Below are 22,358 nucleotides of genomic sequence, written 5' to 3'. Positions count from 1 at the left end.
AAATAGAGGGGATGGAGGGAAACAATATTACCTGCTTCAGATGTTGCTGATGATGAAGGTAGGAGAGATAATACTGGAGTTGGCATTGCAACACTGTCAACAGCTGCTGGTTTCCTTCTGGTCATCATGTTACAGGCAGAACTTTCCATTTTACTATGAAGTGAAGTCTGGTCTGCTTTTAAGTGGGGACCTACAATTCCTGGGGAAGGAAATAAAATTTGGATGAATATTGATAAAGCAACCTATCTGGGGAGTATCTGAAAAAGAGTAGTCAGTTGCTGTCCTTGTTACCTTGATATATTTCAATATCCCCCTGTGAATTTGCCTGTAATATGGTCTTGATACCAGCAAAGATCATGATTGTTTGGGGTTTTTTTATAATTTTGCTTCAGGATGTACCGTCACTGATCTCTATAAACAATGGTAAACCAACATAATAATTTCACATTATTACTTTTTATTCTCCAAGCAAAACCACACACTGATATACGTACAAAGACAGACATGCTTCATATCTGTATTTAGTGGGATTGACTATTTGTCATTCTCTGGGTCGTGTGTTCTCCACACTCACACACTTCTCTTCTGTAATGACTTGACTCAGTGGGTGTTTCATCTCAGTAAGTAGCAGGCATCAGGAACAGCCTCAGTATGTAATTCCCTGTCTAAAGTATATTACACTTATAATTATTTTTTAGGAATCCCCTTCCTAATGAAAATTTGCCTTACAACTCATTAAAGAGGTGGGAGTTTTAAAAAAACAAGCAATTTGTCAAACATTTTTCTACCTTGGGATTACAATGCAGAAGAAATGAGTGGTAGAAATATACCAAAGAGGTCAAATATTTCAGAAAAATAAAACTTACAAACTCAGGGCTGATAGATTCCTGCCTTAACAATGTTTCTCAAACTCTCCTATGATTTGAAACCATTTTGTTTACTTATAAATGTGTCAAATTTAAACTGCTGGTATTGAAAATTTATGTATTAGATATCTGCCTAATCCACCTGAATGTATATCCACCCATTTATATGTAATATTTCTGTGAGTTCATATGTGTGTATACATATTGCATATATATCTGTAAGTATATGAATTTACCAAGCAGAAAGGCAGCTAAAATGCCTCAGTCAGTTTTTACAATAAGACTGGGATTTTTTTTGCCCATTTTAGAAAACTCCTAGCAGTTGCTGCTTTGTAAAAATCCAGTAGCCCCGCTCTCATGAGACCGGAGCAAAAGTCTGCTAGGGTGAGGACTTTTTGTTGTGTCTTTGCCAAGTTATGAAAACCTCTCTCGGTCTCTGAGATGCTGGGCTTCAACTTATCCAGGACAGTCATTAATTTTTCAAAGGTAATCCTTCATAAATTCCTTCTTTTTTCAAATCTCAACTTGCACATGGGCCTCAGATAAAATGCATCAGATTTTGGCAATCAAAGATTGATTCAAAAATCACAAAGCAGCTGAGATCTCTCTTGAGATCACTTAGTCCACCCCACCCTGCTCAAGCAGGGTCAGCTAGAGCAGGTTGCCCTAGACTATGTCTGGTCAGGTTTTGAATATCTCCAAGGAGGGAGACTCCACAATCTCTCTGGGTGACCTGTTCAAGTGCTCGGTCATCCTCAAAGTAAAAATGTGTTTTGTGATGTTCAGACATAGAATCATAGAATGCTTTGGGTTGGAAGGGACCTCTAAAGGTCATTAGTTCCAATTCCCCCTGCCATGGGCAGGGACACCTTCCACTAGACCAGGTTGCTCAAAGCCCCATCCAACCTGGCCTTGAACACTTCCAGGGTTGCGGCATCCATGGCTTCTCTGGGCAACCTGTTCCAGTGCCTCACCACCCTCATAGTGAAGAATTTCTTCCTTATATCTAATCTAGATGGACCCTCTTTCAGTTTAAAGCCATTACCCCTTGTCCTATCACTACATGCCCTTGTAAAAAGTCCCTCTCCAGCTTTCTTGTAGGCCCCCTTCAGGTACTGGAAGGCTGCTATAAGGTCTCTGTGTTTCATTTTGTGCCCACTGCCTCTTGTCCTGTCACTGGGCACCGCTGAGAAGAGTCTAGCTCCATCTTCTTTACTCTTCCCCATCAGACATTTGTACACATGGATAAGATCCCCCTAAGCATTCTCTTCTCCAGGCTGAACAGTCCCAGCTGCTTCAGCCTTTCCTCATTGGAGAGATGCTCCAGACCATCAATCGTCTTTGTGGCCTCTTGTTGGATTCTCTCCCATATGTCCATGTCTCTATTGTACTGAGGAGCCCAGAAGTGGATACAGTATGCCAGGTGTGTCCTCATCAGTGCTGAATAAATGGGAAAGATCACCTCCCTCAATTTGTTGGCAATGTTTTTCCTAATACAGCCCAGGAAGCTGTTGGCTTCTTTGCTGCAAGGGCACATGGCTGAATCATGGTCAACTTGGTGTCCACCAGGACCCCCAGGGTCTTTTCTGCCAAGCTGCTTTCCAGATGGTCAGCCCCCAGCATGTGCTGGTGCATGCAATTGTTCCTCCCCAGGTGTAGGACTTTGCACTTCTCCTTGTTGATCTTCATGAGGTTCTTGTCAGCCCATTTTTCCAGCCTGTCAAGGTCCCTCTGGGTGACAACATGACCCTGTGGCATATCAACCACTCCTGCCAGTTTTGTATCTTCTCCAAATTTGCTGAAGGTGCACTCTACCCCATCACCCAGGTCATTAATTAACATGTTAAATAGTTTTGGCCCCAGTATTGACACCTTGGGTGCACCACTAGTGACTGGCGTCTAGCTCTCCTTTGTGCCACTCACTGATCACAACCCTCTGAGCCCGGCAGTTCAGCCAGTTTTCAGTCCATCTCAGTGTACATTTATCTAGTCTGTATTTCATCAGTTTGTCTATAAAGAGGTTATAGGAAACAATGTTAAAAGTCTTGCTGAAGTCAAGATAAGCAACATCAGGTTGATCAGGCATGATTTTCCCTCCAGAAATCTATGCTGACTGCTCCCGATCACCTTCTTGTCCTTCATATGTTTGGAAATGCTTTCCAGGATTATTTGCTCCATCACCTTCCCAGGGACTAAGATGCAGCTGGCCAGCCTATTGCTCCCTGGGTCTTTCTTCTTGCCCTTACTGGACTGACATTTGCTCTTTTCTAGTCCTCAGGATCCTCTCCCAACCACCACAACCTTTCAAAAATAATCAAGAGTGGCCTCATAATGACATCAGCCAGCTCCCTCAGCACTTTTGGGTGCATCCTGTCAAGTCCCATGGACTTATGTATGTTGAGTTTGTTTAACTGTTCCCTAACCAGATCATCCTCCACCAAGAGTAAGTTTCCTTTCCTTACCAGTCTCAGGGGCCTGGGATTCCTGAAGGCCAGTCTTACCAGTAAAGATTAAGGCAAAGAAGACAATGAGTACCTCGGTCTTTTGCTGGTCTTTTGCCATCAGGGTCCCTGCTCCATTTAGCAGTGGGCCCACATTTTCCCTAGGCTTCTTTTTGATGCTTATGCATCTGTAGAAACATTTCTTCTTGCCCTTCTGCTCTTGCTAGATTCAACTCCAGATAGGCTTTGGCTTCCTAAGCCCATCCCTGCATGCTTGGACATTGTCTCTATAGTTCTCCGGGTCACCTCTTCCTGTTTCCACCTCTTTTTTGTTTCCTTTTTATGTCTGACATTACTCAGGAGTTCCTTGGTCATTCATGCAAGTCTCCTGCCACCTTCGCTTGATTTGATTTGCCACTCAGATTTGGTTTGGTATGTCTCCACAATTTCCCTGATCCAAGCCCCAGGCCAGCAGCAAACCTCCCTGGACAGCGGGTCAGGTCAGCAGATGGGGGCCTTTGTCCCCTGCAGCAGTGAGCCCCCACTGCTATCCCTGGCTGCACCTGGATAGCACCTGGTGGTTCCTCAAAGAGTTCCCACAAGTACCCTGATACCTTTCCCAGAAGATCAAGAAGATCTCAAAGCAGAGCCAGAAACTGCTGCACAAACTTCTACGTCAGTTGGCTGCGCTCAGCCTCTCCAGATACCAACCAACATTTCCTTGTATTTGCAGCTTGGAGCTGCTATGAACAGTCCCTGCTTTTGTCCCTTGCACGTGAAATGTGAAATATCAGGAGACCTATGGGTTGTCTCAGAAACTGTGGAAGAGATCTCCAGAAGACTCAGGCACAGAAGAACTGCACTGGTGAGAGGAGTTTGAAAGATGGGGCTACAGAGTGGGCTAGTCAGAAATAGGAGTCCTGATGGACCTGTGACCTGATATCAGCCTGGGACTTAACAGAGGAGAACGGGTCTGAGCGCAGGAATAGTCAGGAGCGAGACAGAATTACAGGTCATAGCTTGGTGGAGATATGCAGAAGAGTTTCTGCCTATTAGACCACACATCCTTCCAGAGCCTCAAATCAAGTATTAAGCATCTCAAATTGTATCCATTCAACTTCAATCTCTCTTTGCTCAGCTTCTCTTATTGCAAATGAGAACAATAATATACCCCTCATCTCAAGAGCAGTGCTGCGAAAATAAAATTATCAACATTCATGAAACATTCATCTATTCACACCAAGGCTTAGAAATGTGGAATAAATGAGACATGATGTCACACACTGAATAGTGAGAGGAAAATCCAACCACCAAATAGCTGTTTGTTGGGTGAGCGCTATACATTGAATAAAGCAGTGTCCCATAGAATAACTGGGATATTTGACCAGGTAATTATGCCTATGGGATCACAGCACTATGGAACTGTGCATATGCAAAACTGAGGTTTCAACACGCCATAGTGCTTGAGTTTGAGCCTTAACATTATTTATTCATGAATGCAGCTTGTGCGCAAGAAATGTGCGTATGTGGGTGTATGTATCAATACACATACACATATATGCATGTGCATATGGTACATAATAATGCTAACAACCTCATAAATTCAACATCTGGTTCTAATTAAACTGAAAGGCCTATATAAAGAGCCATATGAAAACATGCAGCTGTAACCTGTTGACCTCTATTGATAAAAAAAAAAGTCTCTGTGAAGCTGTGCTTCAACATATCAAGGGACAGTCATTCATTTTTTCAAAGGTAATCCCTCACAAACCACTTATCCTCTCAAATCTCTACCTGCACACAGTGTTTGCATTAGGGACCTTGATTTATGGATTCCCACTCCTTGGATGGAGAGGCCGACTTCCTGTTGCCGTGGTTACTTGGATCTTGGTTCAAGGTTAAACTACTCCCAAATCAAAATCAGTGGCAGGCACAGCATCTAACAGCCAGGTTATTGACTACCCTAGGATGCTTAAAGGTCAAAGACCAAAGTACTGCTTACTGCCTTTGGGGTGAGTCAATATTTTCAATATTTTTATTCTGTTTCTTCTGAAGAAGTAGTTGCTGCTCAATTACCACCTATCTGGGTTTAGCAAGGTCATACAAATCATTGAGGAAAATCCTCCCCCTACAGAAGACATACAAATGTAATGAATTACTTCAAAGTCTACATGGCCCAATTGCAGCTCATCGCTGGTGAATTGGGGGTTCAGCCATCTGTCTTTTGTTTTAGGCACTTGGTTTCTTCAGCCTATATCACTCACCTCACTGAAATTCTCATCTAAATTGAGGAACAGGAGTAATTTATGGATCTGGAGCAGCCAATAAGGAAGAACCGTCAGGTTCCTTTCATAGATTCCAAAATGCAAACAGAGACTTGGAGGCACCGTTGGAAACCCACGGAGGTGCAGTGATTTGCTCACAAGGCTGTGATTCACGTTGCAGTGGTGGGAGGTCTATCCCTTGAGTGGATGGACCTGCTGGCATGGTATCATCACCTTTCATTGGACCTTTTCTTCTCATTTGGGGTGCTCTGTTCAGAAGGCCTTACGTAAGAGAACCCCCCAGTTCAACCCATCTTTGAGTCAGGTAACAAGAAATCATCTGCAACACCACCACAGGTGGCTCAGAGTTTAAAATTCACACACACACAACCATGATTCCAGTGTATTTTATCCTTCGTCGCTGCTCTAGAGACAGAACAAGATGATGTATATGGGTGGTCTGATTCAGACCTTGTTTATCGCCTGTCTATTGATCTTTGTGCATTTCCTCCAAATTAGAGCCCGCTTCATCCCATGAAAGACCGTACCTTAAGTTTCCTGAGTCCTACTGATAGCACAGACAACACCGCGTGCACATGCAAGTGAGCAACGGGCAGCAAAGCAGGGAGGAAATCAATCATTATTTGTTTAATGAGAAAGGTCTAAGGGAAAGGACAGCTTCAAAAGCAAGGGCAAACACGAAGGAGATTATCAAGAACCTAAAACAATGGTGGCATGATTATAAATAAATAATCATAATGATCATAAGGAAAAGGGTGAATCAGGAGAAGCACTATTCTAGTTCAGGGCAGACTGACACTGTGTATGAGGGAACACGATACTGATGTGAAACTGGCCTTTTTCTTAAAGATTTATGGGTCCCCTGATACTTTGGATAAAAAACTGGCATTCTTCATTCACCGGTTAAGCAACTTATGAGCTCTGACTGATAATTAATACACTAATTTTAAAGGCCTAGTCATTATTGTTGTTGTTATTAAGTACTTACATTGCAAGTAATGTGGTCTAGCTCCATTGTGCTAGGCTCTGTACAAACGGATTAATTAACTATCCTTGCTTTACTGTTAAATCATGCTCACTCTGCTTATTGCATTCATCTGTTTTCTCTCATCTTGTACTTATATAGAAAGGTTCTTGGACAACATCCACCTTTTCTTCTTTAATTTGTGTACAGAATCGAGCCCAATGCGCACTCAGGCTGGAACTCTAAGTGCCAGTTCAAAAGAGACAGTAAATGTTAATTTGTGATTGGAAAACAGAGAAAATCAGCTGATAAAAATTGATCTCAGTGAAGCTTCTGCTAGGGAAGACTTTTCTTTAGAGAGTTCATTGCATTGCATTTCATACTCGCCACAGATTTCTGGAAATCCACAGCTGTACTTAAATTGTTTATGCATCTGACCATTGTTATCAGAAAACTCTTACAGATGATTTTTCTCCCAGTGTCTTTGCACAATGTAGCTACGCAATGCAGCTGTATAGGAATGCACATCTAAACATTAAGTTAGTCATAGCATTTGCATTTTGATAACTCCTCCCTTTTGAATAAAGAACCAGAAGAAACCTTGTATCTGGGTGAATCTTTTCTTAAGGCTGATTTTAAATAAATCAGTCAAAAGTTTGGCATTGCATCATATTCCAGAAGGGAGAACTGAATTACTATGTGATAAATGTAGTTAAGGAAAGTAATTATTCTTCTTAAAGTAATATTATTACCTTTCTAACTTATGGAATTCATTTCCCTGGCTTCTATTTGACGTGTATTATCATTTAAAAATAACTGTACTTTCAATGTACAGCACTGCTTTATGGCTTTAGGTCCTTTTATCTTCCTCCCTTTTCCACCACCACATTAGAAACTTCAAATTCCACCTCTTCTATGAGGGATTTTCTATTCTGCAGGATGTGTCGCCCTGAATAAAACCAAGTTCCTATAGAATAAAAAAAAAAAAATTACTCTTATTGCCAACAGGCAAAAATTTAAGACTGGGAGACTGCTTCATTTCATTCCAGCTATTTTCCTACTTCTATTTTTTTTTTAAATCAGGACAGCTTTAGAGAAAGAAAGAGGGAGACCGAGAAAGCCATCATTAGATAGATCTTCTGATCTTTATCTGCAGTAGCACAGTCAGAAGAGCTAATGCTATGATGATAGCTTTGAAATCTCTTAGGAATTGGATAAAGAGAAGCGATAGTGATGAACTCCCAGCTAATAAACACAGAGTGCTTATTTCTGCAGAATGATCAATTTCCAGATGTCCTGAGGCTTGTCTGATACAGTTGATTTACTCATTCTCCCTCACTTCACTAATAAAGCTCAAGTCCAACATCAGATTAGAGAAGAGCCAGATTTCTTAAAGGGGCAGGAGGAGGCCTGGCATCATGGCACACAAATGCTGGGAGACATACTGATCTCTTCCGCCTCCTCCTGTAACCACCAAGCTGTCTTAAACAGCTGCCTTCCTCTGCTGAAATCATACACTTTATCCGCTTTGGGTTAGTACAGTAATACAGACAATTAATTTGTTATCTTGTTAGTGGAAATTTAATGCAATGATCTAAAAGAACTCTTACATATTGTGATAAACTTTAGTGCCTCCAGGGCGCTTCTCTTCCATAGGACTCATTTCACATCCCATCCATTATGTAAATGAGATGTGGAAATAGTTTAGTTCCCCTAATGTATCTGTACACTGATGGATTGCACAAAGTCAGCCCTACTGAAACTAATGAGGTTAAATGCATCTTGCCATTCCTTTCTACTTGGGTGAATCTCTGCGCCTGAGTTCAAGAAACGCAGTGCGAGTCTTCCTCTTCGCTTCCTTATGAAGATAATTGTGTTTCCTGACAGGGAGCATAGTGGCAACTGCTGCGTACCTGAAGCCTCGCAAGGCGTTGCTTAAGCAAGCAGAGCAGCTGCTGCTGCTATATACAACTGTGGGGTTGTCTACAGAGGCTTCAGATCATCTTCCACTTCTGGGAGGTAGGTCCCAGGACTGCGTGGAGCTGCAGGATGCAGGAATCTGCAGACTACATTGACACGCAATGTTTGAAAACAACAGAGCTGCTGGTGTTATTATCCATGCAAGAGCTAAACCCCAGGAGGAAAGGGTAAGGAAGCATTATTTTGCGCATCGTCAAGATGAGTCTCAAATTCTCATTGCCCCTCCAGCTAAGAGGATGATCAGCTGCAATTTGATTCAAAAGGCCAATCTTCCACCTGTTTCGAGCTTTTATTTGCAGCGAATTAGACTTCCTAGGGGATGGCCTCTTGAGCCTTGTCTTTTGGTTTTGTTTGGAATTGCTTTTTCCTGTACTGCTACAGGAAGAATCAGGAATCCTCCATCTCATTCCCTTCCCTCCTCCTCTGCACATTGCTAGTGTGAAAACGGAGGGGGCCTGGGTCAGGAGACTGAGGAATAAAGGATGTGCAGCCGTGGTCATGGGAGATGAAGTGATGTGTGTCTGGAAGTTCAGCCCTTGTGTACTCAAAGATGAAAATAGATTTAATGGAGCTGGTGGAAGCAGTTCGTATTTCAGGAGAGTATGGGACAATAACCCAAGGAGGCTGTATGTGTGCTCATACCCAGTCTCCTCTAGACCCCTGCAGGCCCTTCCCAGGTCCCACAGCCCTTCGGAGTGGGACTGGGATTTGAAAATATCATGGAAGAAACCACCAAATTCTGTCATGCCAGGAAGCGATGAGCACGTGAAATGAGGATTTCCAGTAGAACTTGGATCAAAGTAGAAGAACATGTTAGTTATATGCAGGTGACAGCAATCAATAAATTTAACGAGAGAAACCCCCAAGGGTTCAAAAGGCTAATTCAGAGTCAAAGTCTGAGGCCTTGTGAACACGGATTTAAGCTAAAGGGGCTTGCTAATGGGTTCAGAGTCAAAGGCTTTTCCGGCCCAGAGCCTGAAACTTTTAGTTGAGCAGAAAGTTATAGTTTACAGTTGTTGGAGACTGACAGAATTGAGACAGACAGAGACCGATGGTGTTGGAGAAATGAAATTCGCCGTGAAATATCTCAGTGAATGAATCATTTAATACATGGTGATGAAGAACTAAATTCTCTTGCAGAGGGGGAAGGAGAAAAATTAAAATCTTTGAAAAGAAGTGAAATGAAAAAGAAGTGTTTGAGGGAGGATGGTTAGATGGAAGAGCGAGCTAAAGGGCTCTTTTTTAAGGCATAAAAAGCCATTAGGTACGTTGAGGGGCAGAAATAAAAAGACCCGCAGCTAGGAGCAAGGAACTACCTAGAGATGAGTAGTCACACTGAGACGAGCTGTCATAGTGGATGAGGATATGCTTACTGGGGAGGAAGGAAACAGAAGATAGGATTTCTTTCTCAAGAACACAGCTGAGGAAAGACAGATGGGGAAATTTCAGTCCGTAAGTAATGAGAAAAGTCAAGGGTGGTGTTTTGAGTTGTTTTTCTTAACAACAGGGATGATCATTTTTAAATGTGGCAGATAGAGCTGATATCCCCTAGGCAAACGGAGTTGGGAGCAGTTCGTATTTATCACAGATTAAATGGGACACTGACAGCTTTGGTAGGAGAGTGCTGGCATGAAGCATGGGCAGAAGATTCAAGTTGCTAGTGGGGGAAGGACGAATGAGGCACAAGGGCTGGGCTGGTGTAATGATGGACTCATTTTTCAGGCACATCCAGTGAACAAAAAGTGATGAAATCTAAGAGGAGTTAGCAAAATAATTAGCAAAAATCTTGCTGAACAAGTTTTACTAAGAGACCTCCACTGAGAAAAGACAGTACAATGCTCCGCTAGAAATGGTAAAGCTTCATTCTCCCTGTGTATGCATTCAGCAAAAGACAGTATCTGTATGATGCGCAAATTCAGCTGATTTTTTTTCTTTCGAACGGAAATGTTATATTTGCATTACACCGGTTTTAGTAGTCCTGTGGTGAGGTCTGCGTTAGAAAAGCAAACAGTACCAGGGATGTTGATCGAACCCAGCTGCCCGTGCTGTTACACAAAAGGAAAACAGAAGAATCAGGTGGGCACCTCCACCATCTAACTTAGTCCAGTAATACCTGAACTGCTCCCCAGAGGGGTCCACACCTTTCTACTCACAGCAGCCGCAAGCAAAGGTGGCTATGCCACAGTGGTAGGCACTTGGGGACAGGTGGGATGAGGATGCGTTGAAAGTCACGGAGCTGATAAGAGCATCCAAGAGTGCTGACTTCCAAGTTAGCGTTCTCCCTGCTGGGCAGCCTAGTCATTTAATTTTTCTTCTTTATCTGTAATAAGCTATGCCCCAGTTCATACAATGAGAAATACTCTGAGTATGACATGCGTTTGAAGTAAAATCTCAGCACTTAATAGAAGTCCCAATATACCCTGCAATCTAGGAGACTGTAACAGAGGAGTTTTTATTTTTAGAAGGTTTCGTGCTGGCTTTGTTTTAATATCTGAGTCCATTCATCCCACTTTAATGCTGATTTATTGCTAAAATGAGTGCTTGCTTTATCAGCACCAGAGATGAAAAATAATGCACACTGGGAGTGCATATATCGTTCTTCTTCTCTCTCCTTTTCTGTATTTCAGATCAATAGATATGGGGTATTTTTTTACCTTTCATTCTGAAAACCACAATAATTGACTGCAGTATGAAAACTGAAATCTATTTAAACAGATGCATAGGTAAGATCATAAGTGTTATTGCCAATTAACCTCGGCAACAAAGGAGTTTAATAGTTAGCTATCATTACGGTATATAGGACTTCAATTGTTGCCGTATTCTAATGGCATTCTGAAAACAACTAAAATATTTGAAAATGATCACATAGAGTACAATGTTTGACTTTATTTTAACAGCTCAGGATTACTGTGAATGGAGGAAAAACAGGCAGACGGATCTAGAATTCAGGATTTTTCCTGAAGTTCATCCTTTCCCTTGCATCCTATTAAAAACTTCAGTGATATGCCATTTCTCTGATATGAACTCTAGTGTAAAATCTTTGGATTTTACATATTTTTCAAAGGAAAATTCTGAAGGAAATACTTTATTGAGAGTGTTTTTCATTAAAATTCTTGCTGGAGACTGCTTCCTATAACAGTGTAAGAAGGATGGCAGAGAGACCACATGTAATAAGGTCAGAGACTGCCTCTGTGGAGTATAGACAAAAGAAGGGTTCTGACTGATGAAGAAGAGGTTAAAGAGGTGAAGAGTGCAAAGTGGAATGAAATAGGGAAATAGATGGAAATAGGAGACAAAGAATAGATTGGAAAGGAGCTGGAGGAGGGAAATAGCTTATTACAGACATGTGTGAAAAGCAGATTGACAAGAATCAGAATAAAGAACATACTGGGAAAACCCTAAATGCTCTTAACCACTGACATTTGGAGTTATACTATCAACCTGAATGCTGCACATCTATGCCTGAGCCACTCTAAATTTCCAGAGTGCTTTTCTGCACTGCTTTGGTGCAAACGTGTCTTCAGTTTTCACATTTACTGGAACCAAAACAGGATATTTTAGGTTCTTCAACCAACGAACTTCTCTCCCCTTAGCCTTATATGCATATTTTATAGCACCAGGCAGACAAAATATAGAAAGGTGTATCAGGATAGGAATATGTTCCCTTTAAACATCCACTCTGAGAGAGCATCATGATGGAGCAAAGGTGATACAAGCAGAGCTTTTCTTTAATTATGGTTGCTTTCCTGGGGTGGCAGAATTTTATTATCCAAAAGGAAAGATTTAACAGTGGCTGAATCTGCTGAAATTCTGACCCTGACTGAGATTTTGGTCAGGTCATCAAACTATGGAAAAAACAATGAACTTCAGTAAACCGCCAAGCACGGGCTCTCCAACCTTTAAATTAAGTTGATACTTTATTTGCTCAGCACTCCATGTCCCAGTACAGATTTACCTAAGGATAGGTCTGAGTTTCAGACAATTGTTTGCAGAAGCTAGCCTTGGAAGTTTTGCAGAAAAGCTTCTTGGGAGGAAGAAGTCTAAAGGGATTTTATTTAGCAATTTGGACATGAAAAGGCACTCAGGCCTTGTTTTCTCCTACTGGAACAACTACCCAGTAAAACAGCCTAATCAAATTCAATATTTTGAATTTTATCTTTGAAAACATATCTAAGGATTTGTACTTATGCCCTTCTGATGTTGGTTTGTTTTTTTTTTTTTTTTAATAACTAAGGGAATAGGGGGTTCATCTCATCGAACTTTAGGTGGCCACAACCTGAGTGTTTACATGAGAGCTATGTGTCTAAGCTGCCATGACAGGCAACAGAGATCAAATTAATACAGTCAGAAGAGTGGAGTGGGTCTTTCATCTAAAAAAGTAGGGTCTTCTTTAGTCCAAGATGAATTACTTTCCAGGCTCCATTGGCTAAACTTTCACTGACTATAATGAAAGCTAAGAAACCTAACTCACATAGCAATCTTATGTTGTAGATACCCAGATTTGGGCAAGAGGATCCATCCTCCCCCTGAAGCTCTGTGGCCAAACAACCTCTCAGGTTTAAATTCCTCGTACTCTAACGGAAAGGCTCAAATGTGGATGGTGCATCACTGGGCCAGGAGTCTAAGCTCTACACAGGCACCTGGTTGTATTTGAAATGCCCTGAAGTATTCAAAACATCCGAGGGAGGCTGGCAGATATGATAAAGGGCTTCAGGCAAGACCTCTGCCCTTCTGCAAGAGCAGCTGGAGGCCAGGCAGGATATCCTAGGCATCTCAAATGACAGTTGACAACTACGTGTGGGCAAATGAATCGAGCCCTGAGCCTTCATTTTCGCTTGTCCCAAAGTCTCTTGTGGGTAGGGAAATATCTCATCGTTGTAAAAATCCCCTTGTCACCAATGAAGGAGCAGCACAACCATGTCCTGTCAACTCTTCCCTGAATGGGAAGCAAAACGGCTGCAATGCAAGGGATCAACGTATACATGCAGTAAATTTAAAACTGTGGAAATTTCCCATGATCTTTTAGGATGGATTTGTTACCCAGGACGAAAATTAGAAATATTTTTTTCTGTCCCATGACAAGGGTCTTTTGCTTGACATTATATAGAAGTGAGCACATTATTTTTTTTCTTCCAGTAAACAGAGCATAAAAAATAAAAAATAAAAAAATCCAACAACCCAGCAATTCAAAATTGCAGGTGAGAGAAAAACACAGGAACTTACAGGACACAGGTCTGTAATTGCTCATATATACAGAAGGAATCAATGAAATAAATATAGCCTATCCAATAGATACAAGAACAAGCCACCCCAAGTGCATAATTTGCTTCATCTGTGTTTGAAGCTGACTCAAAGCAAAGAGGGCAAAAAGTCTCAGAATGATTAGACAACTAACTAAGCTTAACATTTCCTCTCCCCTCTTGTTTATCCATTCTTCATTGTTCATTTAGTGATGGGAAAAGGCTCTGGAAGCAAAACCGTCATGATGGCTTACACACATGTATCACTTAAATCCAGCTCAACCTCTCAAAAAAGCCTCTAAAGGCAGCTTAAGTTATGGTTAGGTCTTAAGCTGGGTTTCTCCACAGGAATTTCTCTCCTCCCCACAAACATAAGAGCCATTTCATCTAGAGATGTGAATCCTCAGAGAGGGGAAGAAACCCCCACAAAACGCCAAAGACACATCAGTAAAATATCTTCATTGATGAAGATTTACTGTTTCAATGAAGGAAAAAAAATGTTTAGCAACTGCTGGGCATTTCCAGGGCTTGCTGTGCTATTTCTGTATAGCTGTGCGGCTGTTTCTCGTTCCAGGAGATAAAGGGGAAAAAAAAAAAAAAAAAAAGTCTTCTGTTTTTTTAAATGATCTGCAACCACTTGGCATGTGACTTCTGAAGTGTTTAGCACAGTCTTACAAAAACGTCATGAAAATTTATCAGCCTAGGCCCCAAATCTACTTGCCTGCCTTGTATCATCAGTCATCATGCTAATGAAAATACTAATGACATTTCAATTGCTTTTCAAGAGAAATGAGCTGTTTCAACTGAACAGGAATTAGAAAAAAAAATTAAATTTTTGCACAAAGAGTATATCACTCTCCTTTTTTATTATTATTAATTAGATGAAGCATTTGGCTTCAGTGAAGGCTGGGGTCCCACTGTACAAGTCACAGTAGACATAAAAAGTGAGAAACGGGCCACGTCACTAAATAGAGAAAGGAAACAAAAGAGGTAAGACCAAGAAATGGAATGGGAAACAGAAACACTCAAAATGTTTTCAAGTCACTCAATGAACTCTAAGCTGAGTTATTTTAGGATTTTAGATGATCAATACAGAGAAGAAGACATCTCCAGAAGTAACCTCACTCCACCTAGGCTAGATGTCTATGTTTGGGTACAATTAATTGCCCCGGGAGTTACCTACATTGGCTAGCTCAGACCCAGACATCAAACTTTCAGAAGTCAAAGTATGGCTGTATAAATCACGGGCAAAGCATCTCCCCATCACCTCATGGCAGGTCAGTGAGAGATACAGCTTCACTCCCCTGTTCCCCAACCCAATTCCCTATCACAGCCACCATCTCAGGGTTATTGCTAGGATGGATCTCCTAGCAGTGTATCTCCTCCGGAGCAGAGGGGCTGGAGAAACAGGTGGTTCAGCTCCCCAGGTGGCACCACATAGCCTGGCTTTTCATTGTCAGGAAGGAGCTGGACAGAGGTCCCCAGCAGACGAAGGTGTCAGTAGGTGGTGCTGATGACCAAGGGGTGCAAGTCCTGGTTTCACTGCACCAGCGCACCTTGATCATGTGCAATACCCGTTCCCTCCCGCAGCTCACATTTTCCCTGAAGATCATACACATTCGTCACATTGTCTTCACAGACTGGCAATGTCTAGTGCAAGTTTTGCCTGTTATGGTTCTCAATTTCTGTCTTTACCTTAACCCACAAGTTTTTTCACCTTATTTTCTCCCCCTGTCCTGTTGAAGAGCGGGAGTGAGAGAGCAGCTGGGTGGGTGTCTGGCAGCAGGCCAAGGTCAAGCCACCACAGTAGGGGACAGGGAGGGGGTTCCCTTAGGGAGTTTTGTGATGGAGGCATGTGGGTGCCACCTTCTTACAAAGGAGAAGTTGTGGCAAGAAGCGGGGACTGGTGTGGGACAGCAAGGAGGGGCACTTGCTCCCAGGCACGGTCCCTGCTGTGTGGCTTGGGAAAGCACCAGCACTAAAGTAGCTGCCCGCACCAATGGGTGAGCAGACTTGACAACCCAGGTGATGCTTGCCAGGTCTGATCCTAAACCAAACACTTTACAGTTTGGAAATGTTGGAAACTTTTGAGCAAAAAGATGAAGGGGGGCATGCAATGCCTTTCCTAAAAAAAACAAACAAACAAACAAAAAACCAAAAAAAGTGACCCTGGAAAGCCACAACAGTTCCTGTGTTCCAATCTGCCATGAAACCAGAACAAATAGGCTGCGGCATGGTTTTAAGAGTCGATTATAAAACACCCCATCAGAACATAAACATCCCACATCGACAAAGTAATCTCTGTGGATCTCAGTGGGCCTGACCTGCTGCTGCCCTCTTCCTTGTATAGTCATGAATACAAATGCAAGGTGAATGCTGGCTGCCTTCTGATCCGGTGACATTTTACACCCATGTTACTGATGTCAACAACTGCATGAGGGAACAGAGAATCAAACTCAGGATAACCACTTGCAAAAAATAGAAGTGCAAGCTGAAGGCATGTTTCCAAGGAGTTTAGGTATTTCAGATCTGAAGCTTACATGGCTAAGTCGATCCCTTCTGCACTCCCACATTTACTTAGGGAAAAGCCTTGTACTTTACGTTGCACTATAATTCATCGTTTGAACAGATGCTGCCCTATCTCAACAGGAGAGCTGTTCTCCATTCCTACCATCTCACTTCGTGAGTACTAAATCAGTGCAGAAAAATATCTCCCCAACAAAACTATTCGGAAATCTTTGGAGATCAAAGCCCGCAACTTTTGCCTCCAGTATGCAATAGGAGAAAAATTATGACTTGTGTCTCATTTTGTTCAAACGGTCCTTTCTCTTTTTAAGCAAACAAACAAATAAACAGCAAATGTCCTATTCCCACCTGGCATTAGTGCAATGTTATGTTTGAGGCTTTAAAAGCGTAAAAGTCAAACCATTCAAAATGATGGGTCCCGTAGCAAATGTAACGTGGTCCCAAGGGTACCTACGTAGTGTATGGTATTGCTGCACATGGTATTAACTTTTATGCCTTCGTCTATATATGCAGTGTGGCTCATTTATAGTTGCTCTGGGAACCACTATGTTTACATAAATTTTAATTTCCTGTCTTTTGTTTGTTCTCTTTATCATCTTTCTAAAACAAAATTTTCCTTGTGAATTTTAGTGCTCAACCAATTATCCGCAGATGGAGGCACAGGAGAATTGACATCCTCTGATTTTTCCATGTGGCCCTGGCAATATGCCTCCACTTCAGTTTGGACCCATCAGAAACTGCGGAGCTCCAGCAGTGGCACTGTATTTCTACCAGACCAGGCCTGTTCCCACGGGTCGTGGTGATTTTGGGCTGTTGTCTCCTGGCATCTGGCCAAAACCTTCCTGATGAGTTGACATGGGACATATTTACTATATCATAACTCATTTTCCTGTTTTTGTTTTCCTTTTAAACGCACGCAGCTTGTGAATTGAATGAATCTGGTGGTTGACTTCATATAACCACACTTGAGTTATATGCCTTCAGATTTTGGTGCGAAAGCCCTTTGCCACCTGCTCTTATAACTAAAACAAGGTGTTTACAGCTGCTTGAAATACATCTTTTGTTCAAGCTTACAGAACTGGTGCCTTGCTCAGCAGAGATCTGATGGCACCTTGTTACAAAACATTACTATAAAAGATTGAAAACTTAGAGATGCCAGTTGCACAGGAAAAAAATCAATGATGGTCCAGCTACAGATTAATGCAGTGATCTTCATGAACTGTTAATTAAAAAATCAGCATTGACAGGACCAAGCCTTGCTACTATTTTTTAGGGAAACAAAGAATAACAGATAAAGCCAAATTATAATAGGTTGGTGCAGCAAATCCAAGAAAAATATGGCAGTTCTCAGCAGCTGTGATAGGAATCCTTCCTCTTCTTGAATAATAAAGGCTTTTGCTAATTTTAACCAGAGCCGAATCTGAAAAACCTGCAGTCGCGTGTGACTCAGAGAGCCCCAGGGGAACGGGAGGTGGGGGGAGATATGTGTGTGTGTGTATGTCTGTGTGTATAATCTAACAGTGCCCAGAGCTTTTGAGATCCTGGACCACTTCAATCGCACAGGCCAGATTCATTAAAAACCCTGGCTACATTCCAGCAGTTAAAATTGAAGCAGCATATTTATTGCATTTTGCTCAAATAAATCTGAAAACGTGTGAATCATATTCCTTGGAGAGATGGGGAGAAGAAGTAAACAATCTCGGGCTCACACTTAGAAGCGGGGTATGACGAAGAACAAAGATGCAGGAGGGTCATCGTTGCAGGGCGCTGCAGGATGCTTGTCGAGTCCGAGGGTTTGGGAGGCTGAGGACTCAGCCGCCATTTTCTCCACTGCTGCTATTCTGGCCTCAAATCGTCTGTTTAGTTTTCTCTATTTTATTTACACCCGTGCACACACACGCGCGCGCGTATATTTTAAAGAGCTTCTTAGCTTATGCAACTCCACTCTGCGGTTCTCTGTGGTTTTCCAGATGCTGTTCATGATGCTGGCACCTCACCCCAATTGCAGCTGCATTCAGCTGGGATTCAATTACAGCCTGTCTTGCAAAAGCAGATTGGTTTTTCAAAGATAACATATTTTGGGGAGGGATTTTATTTTTTTTTTCCTCACAAAAAGCAATTTTTATTAAGAAAGGAGAGGCATGACTTGCAGCTTGATCTTGCCAGGTGCTGAATGCCTCCAGGCAGGTCCTTAGCACCCTCGATATTGTTTTACTTCAGCACTTTTTACAGAGCACACAGCACCCTGCGGGGTTCAATTCTGCAAGATTAAAGTGCTGGCAGAGCAGGCTCCAAACCTGCTGCTCCCGCGGGGAAACTATTAGAAACAGTATGTTGATAACCAGTTTTCTCACGATTGATTTTGCAAACGGTAATCAGCTTAAAATTAGCAAACCTAATCATTGATTTTTTTTTGGACATACTGTTTTGGGAAAGGAGGGTAGATAGGTGTTGCAAAAACAGGAGGTGATTGAATAGTCCTCCAAGGCTTCCTCTACACCCTGGACCTTCTTCTTCCTCGGGCAATGTGTAGCTCTCCCCGAGGTGCTGCTGTGCAGAGAGGAGTCCCGTGGCTTGGCTGGGTGGGATACAGGCAGCATGGGAGGTGAAGGGGGGATCGACGCTGATGCCCAGCAGCTCGATGTGGCTGCACTACAGGCAGAGTGGGAGAGAAAGGACAGGTTTGCAGGGCTGCGATAGACTCTGAGACTGGTGTTGGGATTAAGAGCAGGCTCCATGAGCACAAGGGCTGGAGGGATGACAGGTTTTGAGCTTCCAGTCCTTGTTTTCACTTAACCACATTTTCCTATTCAATTATCGGTTGCACTAATGAACGCAAATTAACAATGTTATTGCTTCCTTCCAGCTTTGGATGGTGCTCAAAGAGGCTGAACACAGTACTAGGACTCGGGACACAGATACCGCTGCTTCTAAAGCATCTTAAGAAATCAAACAGAGCAAAGTCATACATCACCTATTCCTGATATCAGGCAACAAAATAGACAGCCTGACTTTTGGGGATGCCAATTGCCCATGGTGTCTAGTGAAATCCTCGGGAGCAGCCGATAGCAGAGACCTTGGCAACCCAGGCAATAAAACACGGAGTTTTGGTGACTAATATTGTACACCTACTTTGGCAAGTGCTGGTCTACACTCTCCTGCCTCAGTTTCCCATATCTATAATAGGGGCAGAACATTTCTCATCTCAGCTATGGGGCTGGCAAAAATAACGAGTAATGTGAAGGTGAAAAGCAATTGCTTGTCAAGAAGAAACAGTGGTTATTAAATGAAAGCATGCTGATGTTGTTTGCCCTTTTTGGATCAGACAGGGAGACGACAATAACCTTATTTATTACTTGTGTACAGCTCTAACTTTCCTCAGTCCTTCTATATGTGATTTATTTGCATGCCATTAAATCCAACTTCCCTTTTCAGAGACTTACTGAAGTCCATTAATTGCAGGGGAAGCAGTTTTAACACAAAGGAAGAGAATGGATCTAGGAAATACAACTGCCTGGCTTTGATGGAGGAATTTCTTCAAATTAATAAAGACCAAATAGGTAAGGCAGGCAGAGCAGCAAGGAGACCACTGCAGGCATGGTGCAGCAGCAGAGAGCCTCAGTATGTGTCCCCCTTGTGCCACTGAAGGGCTGATGGAGCACTGCGCTTTTACAGGTCTCTCCCTGCCTGTTTGACGCGTTTAGCTGCAGTGGAAAAGCTTGCAGAGGCCATGAAGAAACCATGCTGCATTAAAATGACACAAGAGTGGCTTGCAGCTGAGAGCAGCTCAGCACAGCTTCTCCAAGTCCGGATGGGGAGTCTTTTCTGCTGATGGGTCCCGTGGCCCTGGGCACAGGTAGCGAGATGAGAGATGGAGCTGGGTTTTGCTTTGCAAAACTTCACTGCTTGGAGTTTGGTTTTGAGAAACAGCATCAAGTGGTGGGTCAGACTGAGCTCCTGTTTAATCCGCAGCCCCGAGTTTAATAATAGCTTTGCATGTGTCTCATAGTGCCTTTTGCTTGAGCAGTGTCCCAGAACCCAGAACCCCCGGAGGTGAAAAAACATGATCCCTATTTCTAGTGAGTGAAACTAAGCAATCCCATTGATTTTGTATCATGATTTCTCTTGAGTTTTAGTGGGGAGGCACGCACTGTATCTGAAGGCAGACTTTCTGTATTATACCAGTAGTATCTATATGGGCATTTGAGGTAGAGTGTTTAATTCCCCAAATAATCTTTCCTTTCCTAATTAGTGAATCTGAAGACACAAAGAGTAATTGAAGGTCCATTCAATTGGTCCTAGGGGAGCATCGCCATCATAGCAGGGGGACACTGACATGAGATGGTAGCACAGGGACCAGGGAATAAATGAGGGATTTGATTCACAGAGGAGAACAACACTGCAGACCTTCAGCATCCCTGATGTTCATTCTACATAGCGCAAGGAACATCCATTAATAATTATTTTAATGACCTGATCCTCAAGTACACTAAATAAAGTATAGCGCAAAGGAGGAAAAGGGAAGATATTTACCCTTCCCGTCCTAGGCACCTAGAACCTGTAGCTCGACCTGCATATTGCTGATTACATAGCAGACTGCTAAATGTGTCTTGGTTGTTGCATGGTTTTTGAAATCAGAACATCTACCTCATCAGTTTTGCTTTGTAAAAATAATATTAACAAAAAAAACCCAACCCAAAACATAGGGCATAAGTCCCTGCTTGTGTTGACAGGGAGGAATTTAGGGTAGGTGAGGAAACGTCTAAATATTGGCCCATCTGACTTCTGGAACGTGTTTAATAAATCAATTTTTCATGGTGGCACGGTCCGGTGTCCACTAAAGCCTTGACTGAATTTCTATTGACTGCAGTGTGCTTTGGATTGGGCCTTAAATGAATAAAATAAAATAAAATAAACATCTACTTCATCAGCTTGATGCATGTATATTTAGTTGAAAGATTTCCACTAAATGGAGGGAGAGTTGTGAAGCTAAATCTCCAGGCGTGACATCAAAGATTTGGCTAGAGAAACATATTTATTAAGGCTAAGCAGGACTTTAGTGAATGCAGTTTAAAAATAAAAGCATGGGTCTTGAAATGCAGTGCCAGCTCTCTGTTAATTCCCTCCTCCCTCATCACATATATTTTCCTTTAAGGAAAAACAAAAGCTCGCAGACCGCTTGTGTGGCACATTATTTGCCGCCTGCAAATAGAAACAGGCACGTTACAGGCCTCCAAAAAATACAGTTTGTAACTGTAAGACCAATTGACCCTCAACTGCGGTGGCACTTTGTGGTCCTCACATGCAAACAATCATCTATTGATTCCCAAGGCCTCCAGCTTCAAACCCACTCTTGTTTTCAAGAGGCTTCCAGTTGCAGGCAAGACACTGTCCTTGCTAATTCCCCCTGCCCGGAGGCTGCTCAGTATTTCTGCTGCTCGCTTGAAGTGTTATCAAAATAACGACGGCTTGCAAAGCAGAATTATTGAATGTTAGTTTTTCACTGTTTTGGAGTATAGGCAATGAACTCATAGTCATACAAATGGGCTTTTATTACCACCCTCTTTGCACATCTGCCAGAAAGAATATTGAGGAATATGATATGGGGAATATACAGCACCAGGAGGGGGGATGGAGTAGATCAGCCACCACTGCAATGTTTCCCAGGGCAAATTTCAGTGACTCAAAGGCCATCGAGGAAAGCTGCTTAAGCCTCTGTGTTCTCTATAAGCACATTACTATATGTATGCCACAAACAAATCTGCTTTACGGACTACAGGGAAGACGGGGAAGGATCCTACAGAATGAGACTCAAAGAGGAAATGCTCTCAAACCATATCTCAGATCTTCATCACGACAGCAACAATTTGCATTTCCATTGCTCTCTTCATTTTAAAGTTGCAAATACTCGGATCCCTTCGGTATACCACCAAAGCGGTAGGTGTGAGGTACACAACAGTTGTGCAGCACACACAACACTGCTAAACCAGCAGTTTGGGACAGGCTGCGATTGTAATATGTTGGCTTGGAGAAGGTGGCTTAGGCTGTGATGGGCA

At 42.5% G+C, this 22,358-nt stretch overlaps 1 protein-coding gene across 1 annotated transcript in view; it reads right to left on the bottom strand.

Annotated features, from left to right (window-relative positions):
• Positions 1–22,358, bottom strand: part of SETBP1 (SET binding protein 1) — a 248,370-nt gene that overhangs the window by 6,882 nt on the left and 219,130 nt on the right. The window contains exon 5 of the mRNA XM_009281184.2: positions 32–199. Within this exon, the coding sequence (XP_009279459.1) occupies positions 32–199 (168 nt within the window). The remainder of the gene's footprint in view (positions 1–31; positions 200–22,358) is intronic.

Source organism: Aptenodytes forsteri, unplaced genomic scaffold, assembly GCF_000699145.1.
Source record: "Aptenodytes forsteri isolate BGI_AS27 unplaced genomic scaffold, ASM69914v1 Scaffold36, whole genome shotgun sequence".
NCBI lineage: Eukaryota > Metazoa > Chordata > Aves > Sphenisciformes > Spheniscidae > Aptenodytes > Aptenodytes forsteri.
Note: the sequence above shows the minus strand (reverse complement) of the source record. Positions and strands in the feature narration are given on the sequence as shown.